The 16,768-nt window shown below is 39.6% G+C and overlaps 1 protein-coding gene across 5 annotated transcripts in view; it reads right to left on the bottom strand.

Moving 5' to 3' along the window:
- LOC116727149 (rho GTPase-activating protein 44-like) overlaps positions 1 to 16,768 on the bottom strand; it is a 65,230-nt gene that overhangs the window by 28,193 nt on the left and 20,269 nt on the right. For all 5 annotated transcript variants that reach the window (XM_032574358.1, XM_032574359.1, XM_032574361.1 and 2 more), the window contains exons 2-6: positions 4,075 to 4,114; positions 3,494 to 3,613; positions 2,324 to 2,400; positions 2,111 to 2,222; positions 1,192 to 1,268 (exon numbers count right to left, since the gene is read on the bottom strand). In XM_032574358.1, the coding sequence (XP_032430249.1) occupies positions 1,192 to 1,268; positions 2,111 to 2,222; positions 2,324 to 2,400; positions 3,494 to 3,613; positions 4,075 to 4,114 (426 nt within the window). The remainder of the gene's footprint in view (positions 1 to 1,191; positions 1,269 to 2,110; positions 2,223 to 2,323; positions 2,401 to 3,493; positions 3,614 to 4,074; positions 4,115 to 16,768) is intronic.

Below are 16,768 nucleotides of genomic sequence, written 5' to 3'. Positions count from 1 at the left end.
TGAAAACGAATCTAAAAAAAACATTCAGCCATTAAAATAAGCAGCACAATGAGTTATTATTTTGTCTCCTAAACTCAAGTTATTTCCATTTCTAATTCTGTCCTCCGTCTGTGGGTCTGCATAGTTGGCTAGTTTTCTGTCCGAGTGCAGATGATATGGAGCGCTGCCAGAGGAGTTCAGCACACAGCAGGATGATGGGAGAAATTGCTTCATATTTGGGTCACTTTAAAAAAACCACCAGACTTGACCGCAGTGAGGAAAATAACATCCTGAATGTCACTGCTGATGATAACTCTGATACAACAATGAGTCAGCAGGAGCTAAAGAAATGAAAATATGGTCTGAAAATGTCATGGAGATATTTACATTTTTTAAGTTACTGTCTACGCTGTCTAATACATTGGAATAAACTCATAATTCAAACATCTTTTAAGTAAAATTTATCGTAAAAGCAAAGGATTATTGTCATTCTTTGAAGTAATGACATCCTTTGAACTTTTCCACATTTTGTCACATTACAGCTGCATACCTTACGTATTTTATTGTGATTTTCTTTCTTTGAAATACTCCCTCCATTTTCTCTCCTTCGTTTATTTTCATTTCTAACTTGCTGCACATCCGCTCAGCTCTATCTCTTCGTCCAGCCAATCAATAAAAGTCTTTTTCTTCTTCTTTAGTGTCCCGCCTCACATCCAACTCACTGTAAACCTTTTTCTTTGCCACTTTCTTATTTTTTAGAACAATTTGAGAATCGGTAGAGATTATGTGACAAGGGCAGAGGTGTTGTTTGGTGTTTGTTTATAAAAAATTAAACTAAATTAAATATTTTGCGTTAAGTATGTTTAATAGTAGGTGTGTGAGCATGAATCAGTCTGCGCTCTCTTGTAGTTTAACAGGAACAACTTTAACAGCGTGCTGAGTAACAAAATTATTAAATAATGTCGTTATAAAGAGTAAATGTCTCATTCAAATAGCAACAGCCGGAGGTAATTTTGTAATGTAATGAGTAATTTTAACACAGAATGCAGTGTTAGGAGTTCACAGGTGTGCAATCAAATCCTGGTGACATTCAGTGGGAAACTTCAGCAGGATTTTGTTCACAGGGATAAAGTTTCCCAGTTCGTAGACTGGGAAGCGTAATGTTTATTCCCTCTCACCTATACAATAAAGTCATGCATGTTTCCACCTCACCTTGTGCGAGCAGAGTCCATGTCCAGGACCAGTTTTGCTAAATGCTTCCTTTGTTTCTGGATGTTTGGGATTTCCACCTGAGAAGACGGAGCAAAGAGTTGCTGTTTGATTTAAAAAAGAAGAAGAAGAAGAAGAAGATGATAATGCAGAACAGTTTTATTATTGTTAGCGGCACCACCATGCGTGTGTTTCACAATTATCTAAATGTGGAGCGAGCACTGGAAGCTCCTCGTTCTGAGAATATTGTTTTTCTGCACCCACCTGTTTTATAAGTTTCGACACACTCAAAATAATATTTACTTGAAGCGCCATTGGATTTCATTTAAATTCTAAGATTAACTCATTTGCATCCTTTAGCTTAAGAAATATAAGAAAAACAGGACACACCTCATTAAATCCAGTCTTTATTATGAAATTCTCACATGTTGATGTTTAATCTCTTTTTTTCCAGCATAAAAAGTGAATTAATAAAAAAAATTCCATTGTTTTACTCATTCAATAATAATAAAATATTAACAAAAGTCTGGATTCCAACTGTGAAAGAAGTTCAGAGACCCTCTTTGGGCTGAAATAACTTCAGTGAGGCACTTCTTGCAGCTTTCTGCTAATCTCTGACATCAGTCTGTAACTTTTGTCTCACTTTCAGCTGTGAGAAGTTAGCAGTTAGTTTTTTTAATGCATGAACAGCCTGTTTTAAGTTATCCCTAAACGCATTTATAAAACAATATCATAAGTCTGTCTAGGTAGACTGTAATCCTGAATTACCCAGGTCTTTTTTTTTTTTGGAAAGTTTGACTGTATTTAAAAATAGACTCGGTCCAACCCTGCAATACGGTGTCAAAAAATATTAAAGTCTTTAACTAATAATTTACATTTTCTGAATTCAAACTAAGACATGAGATGAAAGAAACATGTCTACCTCTGCCAGGTCACACAGTGGTTCTATCACATCCTTCTCGATGGTGAGTTCGAATGAGATGAGCTCCTGAGCCAGTTTTTCCTGCGTCTCGCCGCTGAGCTTCAGCATCTTCCTGCATCCGAAGGTGAAACACGTTTAATCAGAGAAGTTATCACAGTCTCTACTCACTGGGGTTTCTTATAAAAATGTTGTGACAGGTTTTGGAGCACTCACCCCAGGAGAGACTCATCCCCCAGCACGGCCGCCCCCTCCACCATACATTGTGCAAGTGTTGTAAGAGGAAGCTTTTTCTGAAAAGAGACGAGCAGAAACAGTCAGTGAGTCAGCCTGAGCAGCGAAATGTGTCGGCTATCACCGAAAACTGTGATTAGCACATGAAACACATCAGTGTAGGCAGCACAGAAAAACCGATGCACTCAAAGAATCTCCATCAGCATTTTACAGTGGCCCTATTGTCATAAAGATTTAATGACTCTCCATTTTTAAAGCATATTTGTGGAGAATACTCCAAGTTCACATCAGACTGGCCAAAGCATTTTAGATTTTGAGCCGGAGATGATCCAATGCCTTCCTGATTCCTTAAAAACAAAACTGATTTGACACTTTAATAAAGCTGGGGATGAAATACCCAACTTTAGCCAACATGGCCATATTTTTTGTAGTACATTGGTTGGACAGGCAAAATAATCAACAGAGAAACTGTGGATGCCTGGAAGTCAAGTGTTAGTACTGCCCCTCTGGTTGTGTCACCCGGAGTAATGAGCCACATTGGGAACTATAATAGATCATTAAAAATAATAACATGTCAATTTGCCAAATAAAACTGTGGTATTATCTATAAGGCACATTCTGTTTCTTACACTTTTATTATTAGACAAACTCATCAGTTTCATCTTTCTATTGTTTCTTTGATTGCACAACCAGTTCTAATATAGGAAGGATGAAACAGCTACTACAATGGTAAAATTCAATATTTACAGTTAGTAATAAGATTAACACTTAAACCACATTTAGATACGGCCCAGTTGAAAGGTGTTTTTGTTCCGCTCTTCATTGATTTTTTTTCCTTCAAGTGTCCTGAAACGTTTTTAAGATTTGTTTTTACCAAACATTTTGTAGACATGTTCTCAAATAATGAATCATAGCATTAATCTGACCATAAGAATTTGTTTCTGATTCTATCTAAATGATGCTTAGCGAGCAACTTGTTGATTGCAGATTCCTAATCCATAATCCAGCCTTTAAAATAGAAACAAAAACCTCTATCCTCTTTGAAGCAAAGATAAAGTCTGCACAAGCACCAGCTTTAATCAAATCTGTCAAGAAACACCAATTTTTACACAGTTTAATGTTTTTAGCAACTTTCAGGCATTCGAGTCTCACCGAGGGCGACCTGACAGACTTCTTGTCCACGTCCACACCCTGCTGACCCTGCAGACAGGCAGTCAGCTTCTTGTGTGTGCTGTGGGAAACTTGCTTGACCAACTCCAGTCGTTTCTCCACCTGAAACAAACACACAGCAATACAGAAAACGCACATCAGAACGACTCGAGTCCGACCCAGATCATGGTGGTATAAAGAAAATGGTATGATTTAAATAAATTTGGACACTGTAGCTGTTTTTATGCTGGCATATAAACACCATTACTCCACCTGTGCTTAAACGCCTTTCATTTCATTATTAAACCAACCCAGTGGAGCAGACTCTGATGCCACCGAAGGCATCATTAATCTGGTCAATTACAATGCTGCACCCTGAATCAATCACTCGGGACGTTCGGCCTTTTGTGTTGAAGAAAATTTAAATTTCTGCGCTCATTACGGTTGCCTGAAGGCGGCTCACGGAGCCATTTGGAAAAAGTCATTTCATGATAACCGAATACTTTGCACCTCTAATGATTTTTTTCCCCAAGAAAGACGCTCACTCAAGCGCTCACACGTATTTGATGAAGACTTATTAGTACCTGCAGTAGGTCCTCACTCAATACTTCTGTTTTTTCAGCTCTGGAAAAGAAAACAAGACAGAGAGGAGGCTGTTAGGGCGATGAGAGAAAATCCTTACTGTGGAAAAATGACAGCTGAGAACGTCTGGGCTTGAAATAAGTGAGGTGAAAATACAAAATGTATTACATTTGTCTCGATGTAGCACTCTGTGAGGATACATTTGCAGACAGAAATAAGCATATTACACATTTCACATATGGGTTAGGTTTTTGTGTCCTTGTCACAAGATTGTCATTGTCATGACCTCAGTAGCTATAGATAGAAAACAAGAACATCTCACATGGGTTTTGGGCTGCAGGAAAACTATGGACACTTTTGCAAGTATATGCGAATATTTCGAAAGCATTTCAAACATGAGTTGCTGCTCTTGCCTCTTCCTCGTCATTGCCATCGACGTTACAGCCTCTGCACTTTATCTTTAAAAGTAACAGGTATATTTTACATTCATACTGCAGCCTGAATTTACACCTTCCTTTCGTCTCCCAACAACCAGCAAAGCCAATCCTGGCTACAATTTGTAGGTGTGCATGTATCTCATGGCTGAGAGCCACAGTGCACAACAAGGTTCCTCAGTATTTCTTAGGGTGGAGATAAGGGATTGTTTAATTGGGTTATTCACTCAGGACGCCAAAAAGGCTTCGACCGTCTCTGCCTTTTGGAGATGGTGCTCAGGAGGAGAACAAAACTAAACCTTTTTGGTTGATTTGCAACAGCACTGATGGAAAACCAACATGGAAAATCCCCTGACTCACTCCATAGCTACGGGAAAACATGGTGGTGGCAATATCATGGTGTGGGAACGCTATTCTTTAGCTAGGTACATGAACGCTAGTTAGAACAGATGAGAAAATGGATGGATAGAGATAAAAACAGGATAATCCAGGAAGAAAACATATTAAGAGGTTTTGAGAAACAGTCAGAATCCAAATGAAAGTTTAGATCCGGGCCATTCCTGAATTAAATGAAGCTCTCATTATCAGGCCTTTATAGAACTTGATTACATGGTCAGGGGGGAAATTGGGACATGTTTAAAGGAGGATATACAAAATAATTACTGCCTAAAGATGACTAAAGACAGCCAAGAAACTGTTTGAAGTTTTTCAGAACCAATGCCTGAAGTACATAAATTGTACAACAAATATAATTAAGGAAATTGAGCCGGTATTTTCTTCAAAGCAGGCTGAATTACTATAAAGAACAGCAACAAAAGCCAACTTTAACAGCCATGTCCTGACAGACCAAATCAATTGGGTCCACCTCACCAAGCTTCCTGAGCGGCCCTGAGAACCCGCCCACTGAGGCACAAACAGAATCTGCTGCAACATAGTCTAATAGAAAAGCCTCCGGCTGACACGCCGCTGGGGCTGAGTGGACTTACAGCGCCACGCTGCTCCCGCGCCAGACTCTGGTCTGCAGCTTTCTCCTCCACATCCCCCCTGCTGGCAGGTGATAACACACCTGTTCTCAGGCAGCAGCCCAGTGACAGGAAGCAGACAGAAAGAGGGGGGAAGCAGAGTGAGAAGAGGAGGCTGAGGAGGGGATGAGGAAGGGGAATGTCAGTCTGAAGAATTAGACCTGACCAGCTGCTCCTTTGTTTCTCAAACGCCTGTTGTATTTTCTGCTACTCCTGTCAAAAGCATGGATCTCAGAAACAAACAAAAAAAAAGTAAAGGTTGTATTTTATGACTGAATATACCTTCCTGACACAAAGAAAACAATCTCATAGCTGAGTCAGAGGTCTTAGTGCAGCAAGCTGAATGATTATTGATCTGTCTGAGGAAAAAGAGGCCGGGCTCAGGAGGACAACGGGATGCTGCTTTTATTCCTCCTCGCCTCCCGCAGTGTGACTCTCTTCTCTGTTCACACAACCTTTCATGAAAAGCAGATATCTAAGCCTGTAAGCATTGGATTTAATGGCAGCAAGAATCCATTTTCTGAAATCTTAACAGCTCTCAGTTCCCCAGATGTTAAAAGACACAGATGTTATCAGAGTTGAACTGTTTACAGCAGATTTCAGTCTGGCAGAATATGAGGCAGTGTTGGTGAGAAAGACCTGAGGCTTTCTCAGGTCTTTCTCTATAATAACTGGTCTGTTCAGTTATTATAAGTTTCAGAGTTTTTCACAAAATAAAGAAAACACATATTGAAGTTTGCAGTGTGAACTCTTATAGTGTCTAGTGTATTTATACCCTTTAAACTTCTTCATGTTGTGTGACATAATAACCACAGTCACAAACTTTTGCCTACTGCTCTTTGCCAAAAATTGTAAGTTCAGTCAGACTGGGCGGGTCGTGCCTTTGAGTCTTCTTACGGGTTAAAAACCAGAATTAAATCTGGACTTTGACTTTTGAAGGGCCATCTTTCACCTTCAGCTTTTGAAAAAGAGAAAAACTGACACAGATAAGACTGGACACGGAAAACTTAATGTTTACCACGAAAGTAATAAAAAACTAGAGGACGTCTATTTGAATGCATCTCATGTAACTCTCAAAGTGGTGAAATCTCCCCATTCAGTGAAATGCAGCAGCCAACAGTTTCTTGTTGTTGGGTTTTTACAAATCTGTAAGGACAGGAGAAGGTCTGCTGTTCTTGATGCGCTAACGTTTCCACTCGGGCAGGTAGGGGGGCTCTCGTAAAGCAGCGTGACAACGTTTGCAGCTGCGGAAGGGAGAGGCTGAAAAACACATGCTTCATATTACGGAAAAAATGTTTTAGGCTGGTGAAGTACAAGCAAATAGAAACGGCAGCTCGCTGACATTGAAAACAGGCGGAAAAAGAACACACAGTACAGAATATTGCCTGGCTTGCACTGCAGCGTTTTGTTAATTTTCTGACTTTGGAAGTGCACCGCAGGATCCAGGACCAGAGCCTCTGCTGCGAGGGATTTTATTGCAGCAGCTTCTGTCGTCACAGCCGGGATTCCCACCAGCAGAGAGAAAACGAGGCGGAGGCAGAGAGATGTGATCAGGATAGAAATGGAGAGAGAAAATTCATGTTTGGAAAGATTTTTACTCCCTCAGAGATAAAGCATCTTGATAGATTATGAATAGTTGAAGTGGAAGAAAAGCAGAAAAAGAACGATTTGATTTTCTGAACAGCTCTTTTGACAAAAGGCCTATAAAGTTTGGTCTGAAACAAAAATGGCCAATGGATTGAATTTATACTTGAATAAATTTATGCTTGGGGTACAGTCCTACATTTTTCCTTTCAGTGAACACACCGTATGCCAATGCTACCAGATGGACATGCCAACAACATGCTTTAGTGCAGCAGTTAGCTATATTTAGTGTACTGATGTAAGAAGATGTTTGAAAGGAAACAGTTTTCAATTGTCAAGAAATGTCTTTAGTTCATTCAGGCTTCACAACAACTAGAGAGAGCATGACTTTCAGCAGGTAACAGGAAGGCTGAAAGGACTACAGCTAAGTTGCTCTATTTTATCCTTTGAGATTTCAACCTTTTATCCGTCATGGAATGTTTTCAATTGGGAAACATTGGCAGGCTTTTGGAAAAACCCAAACGCAGGCAGGAGACGGTTCATAATCACCTCTGAACAGGAGGAAACACAGAAGATCAAACCAGCATGAAGGAAGTTCTGAGATGACAAAGAAAAAAGTAGCAGTGATAAGAATGTGATGAACACTGGGGCAGCAATCAGATAAGTCGGATTACTTAAGAAAGGCTTGTCTGAACAATATTTGAACAAAAGAAAAGCATAAACAGAACATAGAGCAGGTGTGTCAGTCAAAAACATAAGAATTGGAACAGGTCAGACGTTTCTTTTTAACCCAGACTCATTCAAATTTTGTATAATGCAACCCGACTGAATGATGTAATAATATGTGTAGGCTTAATTATTATTATTATTTTAAGTTTCACACGGTGAATAATTAATTCAGTTCGGGCCAGACAGGGGGGGATTGTTTATGACGACATAAAAATGGTTTAAGGACGGAAAAAAAAAAAAAAAAGCCCCACAGGAGAAAATGTTCCAGGTGAAGTCAAATTACCCAGCATGCCTTTACTGCTATCCAGGGCGGGGGTGGATTTGATGGTTGCTATGGCAGCAACAGAGCAGGTGGGTTTAGCATGAAGGTGTGTGAGAATGAACGAGGCTGTGGAGTGTAATACAGTCATGAAGGGAGCATGAGGCGCGGCGCTGGTGGTCGAGCTGATGTCTGTCGCAACAAAAACACCTCGGATGAGATCTGTATCTTTATGTGTCACACACACACACAGGCACGCCCCCGCACACACACACACACACACCCCCACGCCCCCGCATACACACACACACACTCCAGCTTCTTAATGCTTCAAGGTCACCTACTTTCTTCTCTCACCGAGTCTCAATACTTACACACAGGCACTGTCTTTTGTTAGTGTGAGGCTTCTTAACTTTATTGCAAAAATATGCAAATGAGGCAGAATCTGTGCTCAAAAATGTAGCAACATACTGTATATCTCCCTAACAAAAAAAATTATCTATATGTGGGCATTTTGTAAAAAAAAGAAATAAAAAGTCTGTGTTTCACAAATCAAAATGAAAATGTATGCTACAAAGCTAATGCATAGACAGAAAGCATGGCAAAAAGCACTGTTAGCTAAAAACACAAAGAATGTCTGACTATTTTACCACAAAGTGACAGGCAGTTTATATTTGTCCAAGTTATTATTTGGTCAAAAATAAATGTATCTGCTTAGCAACACATTATTTGGCCTCGAGCTGTTCATAACAGACACACCTTGGTTCTGATGTGAGTCCGGCACTGAATTACAATCAAACACAACACAAGAGAACACAAAACTGAAGGATAAAGCTGCTCCCAGCAGCAAATCAAAATGCTGTTCACAGCCAGAGCTCAGAGAGTCCAGGTCCGGCTCCCCAGAGGCTTTTTCTTTAAAGGAGCTCTAAATCCCTCAAGCTTTTCCCCGAGTTGAATACAATGAAATGGGCCGACTCATTCCAGATTCACCCCGAGTATCTCAGCCCCTACGGGCCTCACAACTGACAAAGCAAAAACAAAAGTGCACAAAGCTCAGAAAATAAAATCAATCATAGCAGGTTGTGCGCTTCTTTAAAGCCTTAAGAGATTCAGTTTTCACCTTCAGAGACTGAACAATATTTTGTCATGACACGAAAGCATTTTGATGACGAGAAAGTACTGATTAGGGCGTTTATAACAAAGTAAGGTGAGCTTAAAAGTAAAATCTCAGATTTTTTCCACACCAGATCCAATTTCCGATGTTAACTGATTTTTTTTCTCACTTTCTTTTCTAAAATAAAAATTACAAAAGAAATTTCAAAAAGTAGTTTTTATTTCAATCATCCTGTGAGTTGTACGACAGAGTATGTTGACATAACATTAGCAGAAGAAAGATGTAACTTTACCAGAAGAATGTCTTAAAATTATGAGACCAAGAAAATGTTTTTATGAGGAAATGATTGACTAATAATTTTTTTGTATTTCCTTTGTGTTGGCGTTCTCATAATTTTGTGACAGATCAACATATAATAAAAAATAAATATGACGTAGAAGGAAACACATATGGCTTCCAAGTCTAGATTTACAATCAGAAATCTGAAAAGTGTGGCAGATTTAAGATTTAGGTTCCTGACCAGTTCTAAAAGTAAAAGCTGCCTGGCACTCTTGCATGCTTTATATTAAAGTTCAACAGTTTTTATTATTAAAGTTTTTATGTTTTATATAAAGATTTAAAGGAATTTCTGTAACAGCCTGGAGGTAAACAGACACACTGTAGGTCATTTTTCATCACATGAAAGAAGATTTTCATTTAAGTAATATTTTTTGTATCTAATTTTCTGTTGTGCTTTGAACCTAAGCTTATAAAAACTTGAGTTTGATCATTTTTGTACATGTTTTAGCACATAAAATACAAAAACCTTGAGAGTAAAACAAACAACAGCACAAAATAGTTTAACAATAATGAAACTAGTCCAGATAGATTAGAAATGGTCTAAATATTTATGCATGCACATATATGTGTGTATTACCTCTCTTTTAAATCTGTTAAAAATGACTTCATATTCACTGAGCCGCCTGCAGGCAGGACCTGAAGTGCCACTGAAGACATAAATCTGATGCTCATATGATTCCAGTCGCTGAAACCTCCCATCCTCCGCCTGCCAATACGCGTCTCCTGACCCGACACACACACAGAAAACACTCTCAGAGGAGACGTCCTCGTGTTTACATGTGATCTGACGCGATGCCTTCATTTTCACGTCTTTACAAAGACGACCCAAACAAAACTAAGAATACCAGAGCGACTGCAGCACGTAGAACATTACAGACAGAAGACGCTGACCTCAGAGTCGCAGACTGGACAGCCGTGCTGCGATACGTCTCCTTTTTCTCAAACACAAAAATCCCATTTATTTGCACATGCTTCACTGCAAATTTGCTGTTCCTTTGTGCTCCCAGTAGCTGAATTATGGACATGTCACTTTCTATCTTTGCTAGCTGATTCATTCATAATAAATGCCTATGAGGCAGTTCTCATTCTCCCCATCACCTTTACAAGCCTTTCCAAAAGATTTATGTACCGTTTTAAAACATTTACATTAATATTTCTGGGCAGGTTTGAGTGAAGAGACAGGTTTGACTACAAACAATGTCTGGTAGAAGCCAGGCTTGTACCAATATAAGGTTTTCAAACTGTAATGTCCTGGAGTAAATCTGCAATGTTTCAATGTGTTAAGACTTTTAAAATAAAAATGCACATTATCTAATTTGAAAGATTTTTCCATTAATTATTGAGAAGAGAATAAATATTTTTTATTAGGACATTATATTTTACAGTGGCCTGTCTCACTATTAGAAACAAGCTTCTTGATTAAAATATATTTTTTAATCTAAATCATCCAGGAGCAGAATTATGTGTTTTCCAGACACATGGTGACATGTCATAGCATAATCAAGCAACTATGTTAACTTAAGGTGGGTTTTTTTAATGCTATATATAAATCAATTATGACTTAAACAATTTTTTATTTTGTAATTTAATGCCTTGAAATTGGTAACCTGTCTCTTTAAAAGCTTCTGTTCTCTCTGAAACTCTGCCTTCAGGAAGTCATCACAACATGTTTCCTCTATTAACCCCTTATCAACGTTTTTACCAGCATTTCACTGAGAAGTAGCTCCTATAATGAGCTCAGCTGATATGAAATTCTACCAGGTGTTTGCTAATTGCTGCTGCTAGTCTGAAGGAGCTGAATAGGGGAGACTTGGGGGAGGGCTGCTCGGTGAGGAGCATGGAAACTGCCGCTCTGAGGAGGAGCTGTGCCTTGAAGGCGGAGCTAGGTTCACCCAAGTGTTTTGCACAGCTGAAAGGTTGCCATGGAGATTAAAGGTTTTCTCAAACATGCATTAAAGAATCAAGGCAACACACCAGGCATGTTTTTGATGGGGGAATAACATTGTAACATGACATAAAGGTTAAAAAAAAAAGTATATTTCACATGATGCTGCCCCTTTAAAAAAACAACAACATCCAGAACAGATGACATTCTGCAGATGACATTCCCTTTTTGTTGAACTGTTGTTAATTTTGACAAACTGTGTGAGTTGTTCAGCAAAAATCGGTCCATCTGGTGAAGTGGCTACCCTCCATCGAACAACTGACAGGTTTTGTTTATCCTCCAGCCTCCAGATGGCACTCAGCCAGCGATGTCTTGTACAAATCTTGGCAGGCAGGTTTGAGCTCTGGGGCAGTTCACTCATCCCCTCCTTTTTATCTCTTTCCAGCCTAATTTATTTCCCCCTCCTCTTCCTCCTTACACCTATGTAAGAAAAAAAAATAATAAATCTTCATGCTAGCCTCTCGTCAGCCTTCCCAGTTCAGTGAGTGTGAGGGAACCGGGTTCTGGCAGTGGACAGGCCGTTGGACTCGTCTCTGCAGGGGAACAGATCAGCAGAGAGACTCCTCTCCTGCCAAGTTCTCGTCATACTCAACACTGGCAGAGAATGACTAATAACTGTGAGAAAGGGGAGAGCGACCAGAGAGACGCCTTTCTGCTGTCAGAGCAGTGAAATGAGCAAAGCAGGTGACGGGCGGGATGAGACGGTTTGTGGTTGCAGGCGTCGGGAGTTTACAATCAGGTCCTGTTGCTTCGTCCGCGGAGGATTCCTGAGTCATTTCTCCGCTCCTGTGATCTTCCCTCCCTTCCCTCTCATATCTTCTGTGCCACAGCTTTTGGGGAAAAGCGAGGTTGTGCTGTCGCCGTGGATACCAATGACCTCATTCCTCTTCGGTCATGCAGACGAGGCCTCGCAGCCTCAGCCTTTGTCCTGCCACATTTCTCAGAGCAGCAGTTCATGAAGAAATTTCCCCCTCTGGCTCATCAGACAGGCAGCTCGCTAACGCGCCATGTGTTACAGTTTCATGCATTGCAAGCTGGGATTTACAGCATGAAATCACTTCCTCTGTCATATATCTGCCATTGATTACGGGAAAGACATCCAAACAAGCGGATTATACGCGTATTATAACCACAAATTACAAAATAATCTAAAAATGCCCCAGCATCCCAGCACCTTAAATGGAAGTGTAAGAGATACAATTGAGGATATGTCAAATTTGATATTACAGGATGCCAGATTATAATTTCATTTCTTATTTCTTTGCCAGCTGCTTTCATATTTTATAATGTAAAAAATAAATAAACTGCTCTTTGCATATTTCCCTTCAGTTTTATGGTAAAAAAGTTACAAGAACTGCTAAATGTTTGACTCTGATCACTGAAAACCACCTGCAGATATAAAACAAGTTTATATTATGAAATGTTGTCTTAAATAGTGTCGCACAGATAGTTTAGTTTTTAAACTATAAATACCCTTGCATGTCAAAGAATTAGAACATCCTCAAGAACTTAATGTAGAGTTATTAATAGATGACTTCTGTTAGATTTGATGATTACAACTTAAGAAAACCCAAACAAATTAGAGTAACATACAAAACCACATATTTTGGACAAAAACTTTGTCCTCTTGTGGAAACACAAATGCACTGAAATGTATCCTGCTGAGGAGGATTGAACAGGTAAGCAAGTTTAACCAATACCATAACAGCATTATTACAGCCAAGTAAAGATTGTTATGGTTAAATTTCCCATAACTTGAACAGCTTTAGTGCTAAGCTGAATGGTAAGTAACCCAGCAATACTGTCCATAACAGGCTTCCTATGTAGTTTTGACTCCATTACATAACAACATTAGAGTGCATTTTACTTCTAGTTATCTAGTCTGCTTCTATATTTGCAATATTAAACAATCATTTCTTCTACATTTCTTTCTTCTAATGAGTCCCTGTGTGTGTTGGGGGGATAGCAGCCTTGAGAAATCACAGCACTGAGTCCCTGTCAGCAGCTCACAGATACACACGACATCCACAAGCAGAGAGTCACACCCGGAGAATAACGTGGCGCTGCAGCTGGGATCTGACTTCAGGCGACTCTACCGATTTATGGAGCAGCGTGGCCGGTTCTTATGAATACAGATGAAGGTTTAGTGGAAACTGAAGAGGCAGTCTGCAGGCCTTTATGTATTGATATTAATTATTCAAATACGGTATTTAAAACTCTGTAAGAATGCCGAAGGATCCTGTCATTTCCGTGACACTTTTCCTCAGTTCAGTGAAAGTCCGGCTCTAAATGAGAGTCAGTGGCAATACTAAGTTGATGTTCACATGCACTTCCTATCCATTTATTTGGCATTATTTATTAATATTAAACTACAACCAAAATGGTCTAGTTTTTCATCTGCAAATTTGTAACTTTAAGTTAAATATGAAAAACAACAACCCCAAACATCCAGCCAGAGCAACAATGAAATGTTTTAAATAAAATAATATCTCTGTGTTAGAATGGTCCAGTCAAAGTCTAGACTTGAATCAGTTTGAGAATCTGTGGAAAAACTTAAAAATGGGAGGTTCCAAGGGTTATCTTTCCAATCTGAATGAGCTTCAAATGTTTTTTAAAGAAGAATTTACAAATATTTCAGTAAAGATGTGCTAAGCTAATAGAGGCATGTTCCGTTCTACGAAGTACTGACTCTGAACTGTTAAATATACAAGCACATGACACTTTTCAGAGTTTTATTTGTAAAACTAAAGTGAAAAGGTTGTGTGGATCAGCAGGGTGACGACGGAGCGGCACGTTAAAGTGACACTTTGTGAACGAAAACGATCAGGTAGCATTCCAGCAGAAGGAATGTGGTTCAGCATCCTGCTGAAGCTAAAATAAACACATCAGCTTCTGCTGCAGGTGTCTTAGATTTCACCTGCACTTATCGCTCAGAGTAAACTGGCCTTATTCTGCCAAGGAAAAGAATCCACACAGCATGATGCTGCCAATGCCGTGTTCTTTGGTAGGGATGGTGCGTTCGTGATGCTAATTTTGTCGAGTCAAAAAAAAAAAAGAGGCTCAGTTTGTTCTCATCCAAACAGAATTTGTGATTTCACATGCAGCTTGTGGAAACTGAGATGATGGCTGAAGATATATGCTCACCTTGGGATTTATTTAGGGGTACCAGAGAAAAGGGGACAGAAAACAAATGTCACCCTTTGAGATTTTATTGATTTAAAAGCCATTTTCCTTTCCTTTTACAATTATGCTCCTCATTTTGTTCGTCTATGAAATCAAAAAACGCAGAAGTTTGTGGTTTTTATGTGGAAAAGTTCCATCAGTGTGAAGGTGCTGTGCACAAAATAACAGATAAGTGTTTTATTTTATTTTTACAACAAAATCATGTTTTTCTTTTCTTTTTAAATGTTTCTACTACATAAAAAGCATGGAGTAATTTCTCTACAGATGAGGCAACACGCCTCAGGCTCTTCAGGGTTTCCTTGGACCCAATAGCCACACACACACACGCAACCCCACACACACCCACTCAGCTACAGAACACGGGCATCAGAACCAAGGAGAGATATTTATGGCACTCCCAGCAAGGCCTCGCTTCCTCTTAGCGACCCACATTCGGCAACTGTGAAATATTCATCGCTCTTATCGCCACCGATCAGCATGAAAGCAACAAACATCAGCTCCTGCCGTGTTCGGCAGAGCTGCACATTTTAGCAGTTTGTAAACAAAGCGAAGGATTATATTCCTTCTTTGCGTCAATGAAGCTCTAATCAATGAACCAGAAGAAGGTTTCTCAGCTAAGAGGAACAGGAGGGAAAAAAAACAACCAGGGAGGGGGAAAAGGTGAGGAAAATTTGCTGCATCTGACCCCGAAACAAATATAATCCTTTGCCAGTTCACTCCATCAACTCCACTGTCTTCAAAATGTCATCTGGGATTAAATCCGTCATCCTCGGGCCTCTTGGGCCGGGCATGGGCAGAGCATCTAATCTCTCGTCTGTCTGCAAACACAAGCAACGGTTTGTTTCAAACGCACCGTGATGCGGCAAAAGTGAGAAATGAGAACCGCCACTGTTCTGCAATTCAGCACAAAGCCAGAGCTGATGGGAGGAGGCACGGGAAAACATATCAGGCACAGCGAGAGAGAGACATAACGAGCCTGCATCACCGCTTGCTGTGGAAGAGCACCTGCTTGGTTATTAGGGAACATATGCTGCTGCTCTCAGCTACGAGTCTGTCTCACAACAAGTGTTTCAAACAGGAGAGAGCCATTTGTCCACTACTACTGTACATAATGGAGAGATATTCATTAATGGAGAGAAGGATTGTGAGAAAATACACAGTTCAATTGGCCTCATTTTCTATGAAAATCAGATTTTTGATCATAAACACAGAAACACAAGAGGATTCTGCATTATTGTTATTTATTTAAAGGAATATGAAAAATTACGCCTCATTTAATGATTCTGAGAACCACCAGGAGTTCACAATCAAAGTAATCAAGGAACCTGTTTATTGTTTAATCACACTCAACATATTTTTCTGAAGATTTAAGCAAGTATAATAGAAAGACAGCAGAGGGAAGGTATTTTTGATCAGAAAATTGAAATGCAACATAATCTATTATACTTACTGTATGACATAAGTGAACATTTAAAGGGAAGTATTATAAATTTGGAAAATCAAGTAACTATGTTACCTTCAGTTGTCATAAAAATGCTACATGTATAAAACATGACTTAAAGTTTACTTTGCAATTTAACGCCTTGAAATTGGCCTGTCACTTTAAGAAGCTCCTATAGCTTTCCGACATTTTAGCATGTTATCACAACGATGCTCCTCCATCATGCCGCTTACAATGACAAACTCTCTAATGAGTTTGTCATCATAATTGCTGCCAGGCTGGGATTCTGTTCTCAACTTCTGTCCCAATTTTTACTGGCAAAATAAACGGGTTCAGCTCCAAGTCTGGTTCTGGCTGGAGCTCTAAAAAGGCAGGTGGCATCAGTTCCTCCTGGTACCGGCTTTTATGAAGGGCAGAAGCTCCTCACGTTGCACTGGAGATAAACACACTGAAAGAGATTTGCTGAGGGTCGTTGAACGCAACACGGGTGTGAAGGGAAATCTGAACAAAGATCTATTCTGTTAACTTCCCACCAAAATAAATAAAAAGCAAAGCCTCCAATGTAAAAACTACATTTGGGTGATCAGACCTGGTTCTGACTGCTTGTTAAAAGCTTCTGTGAACACAGAAAAACTTTTTACAGCAC

Source organism: Xiphophorus hellerii, chromosome 10 (genome assembly GCF_003331165.1).
Source record: "Xiphophorus hellerii strain 12219 chromosome 10, Xiphophorus_hellerii-4.1, whole genome shotgun sequence".
NCBI classification, from domain to species: domain Eukaryota; kingdom Metazoa; phylum Chordata; class Actinopteri; order Cyprinodontiformes; family Poeciliidae; genus Xiphophorus; species Xiphophorus hellerii.
This window is presented reverse-complemented; position numbering and strand designations above follow the sequence as displayed.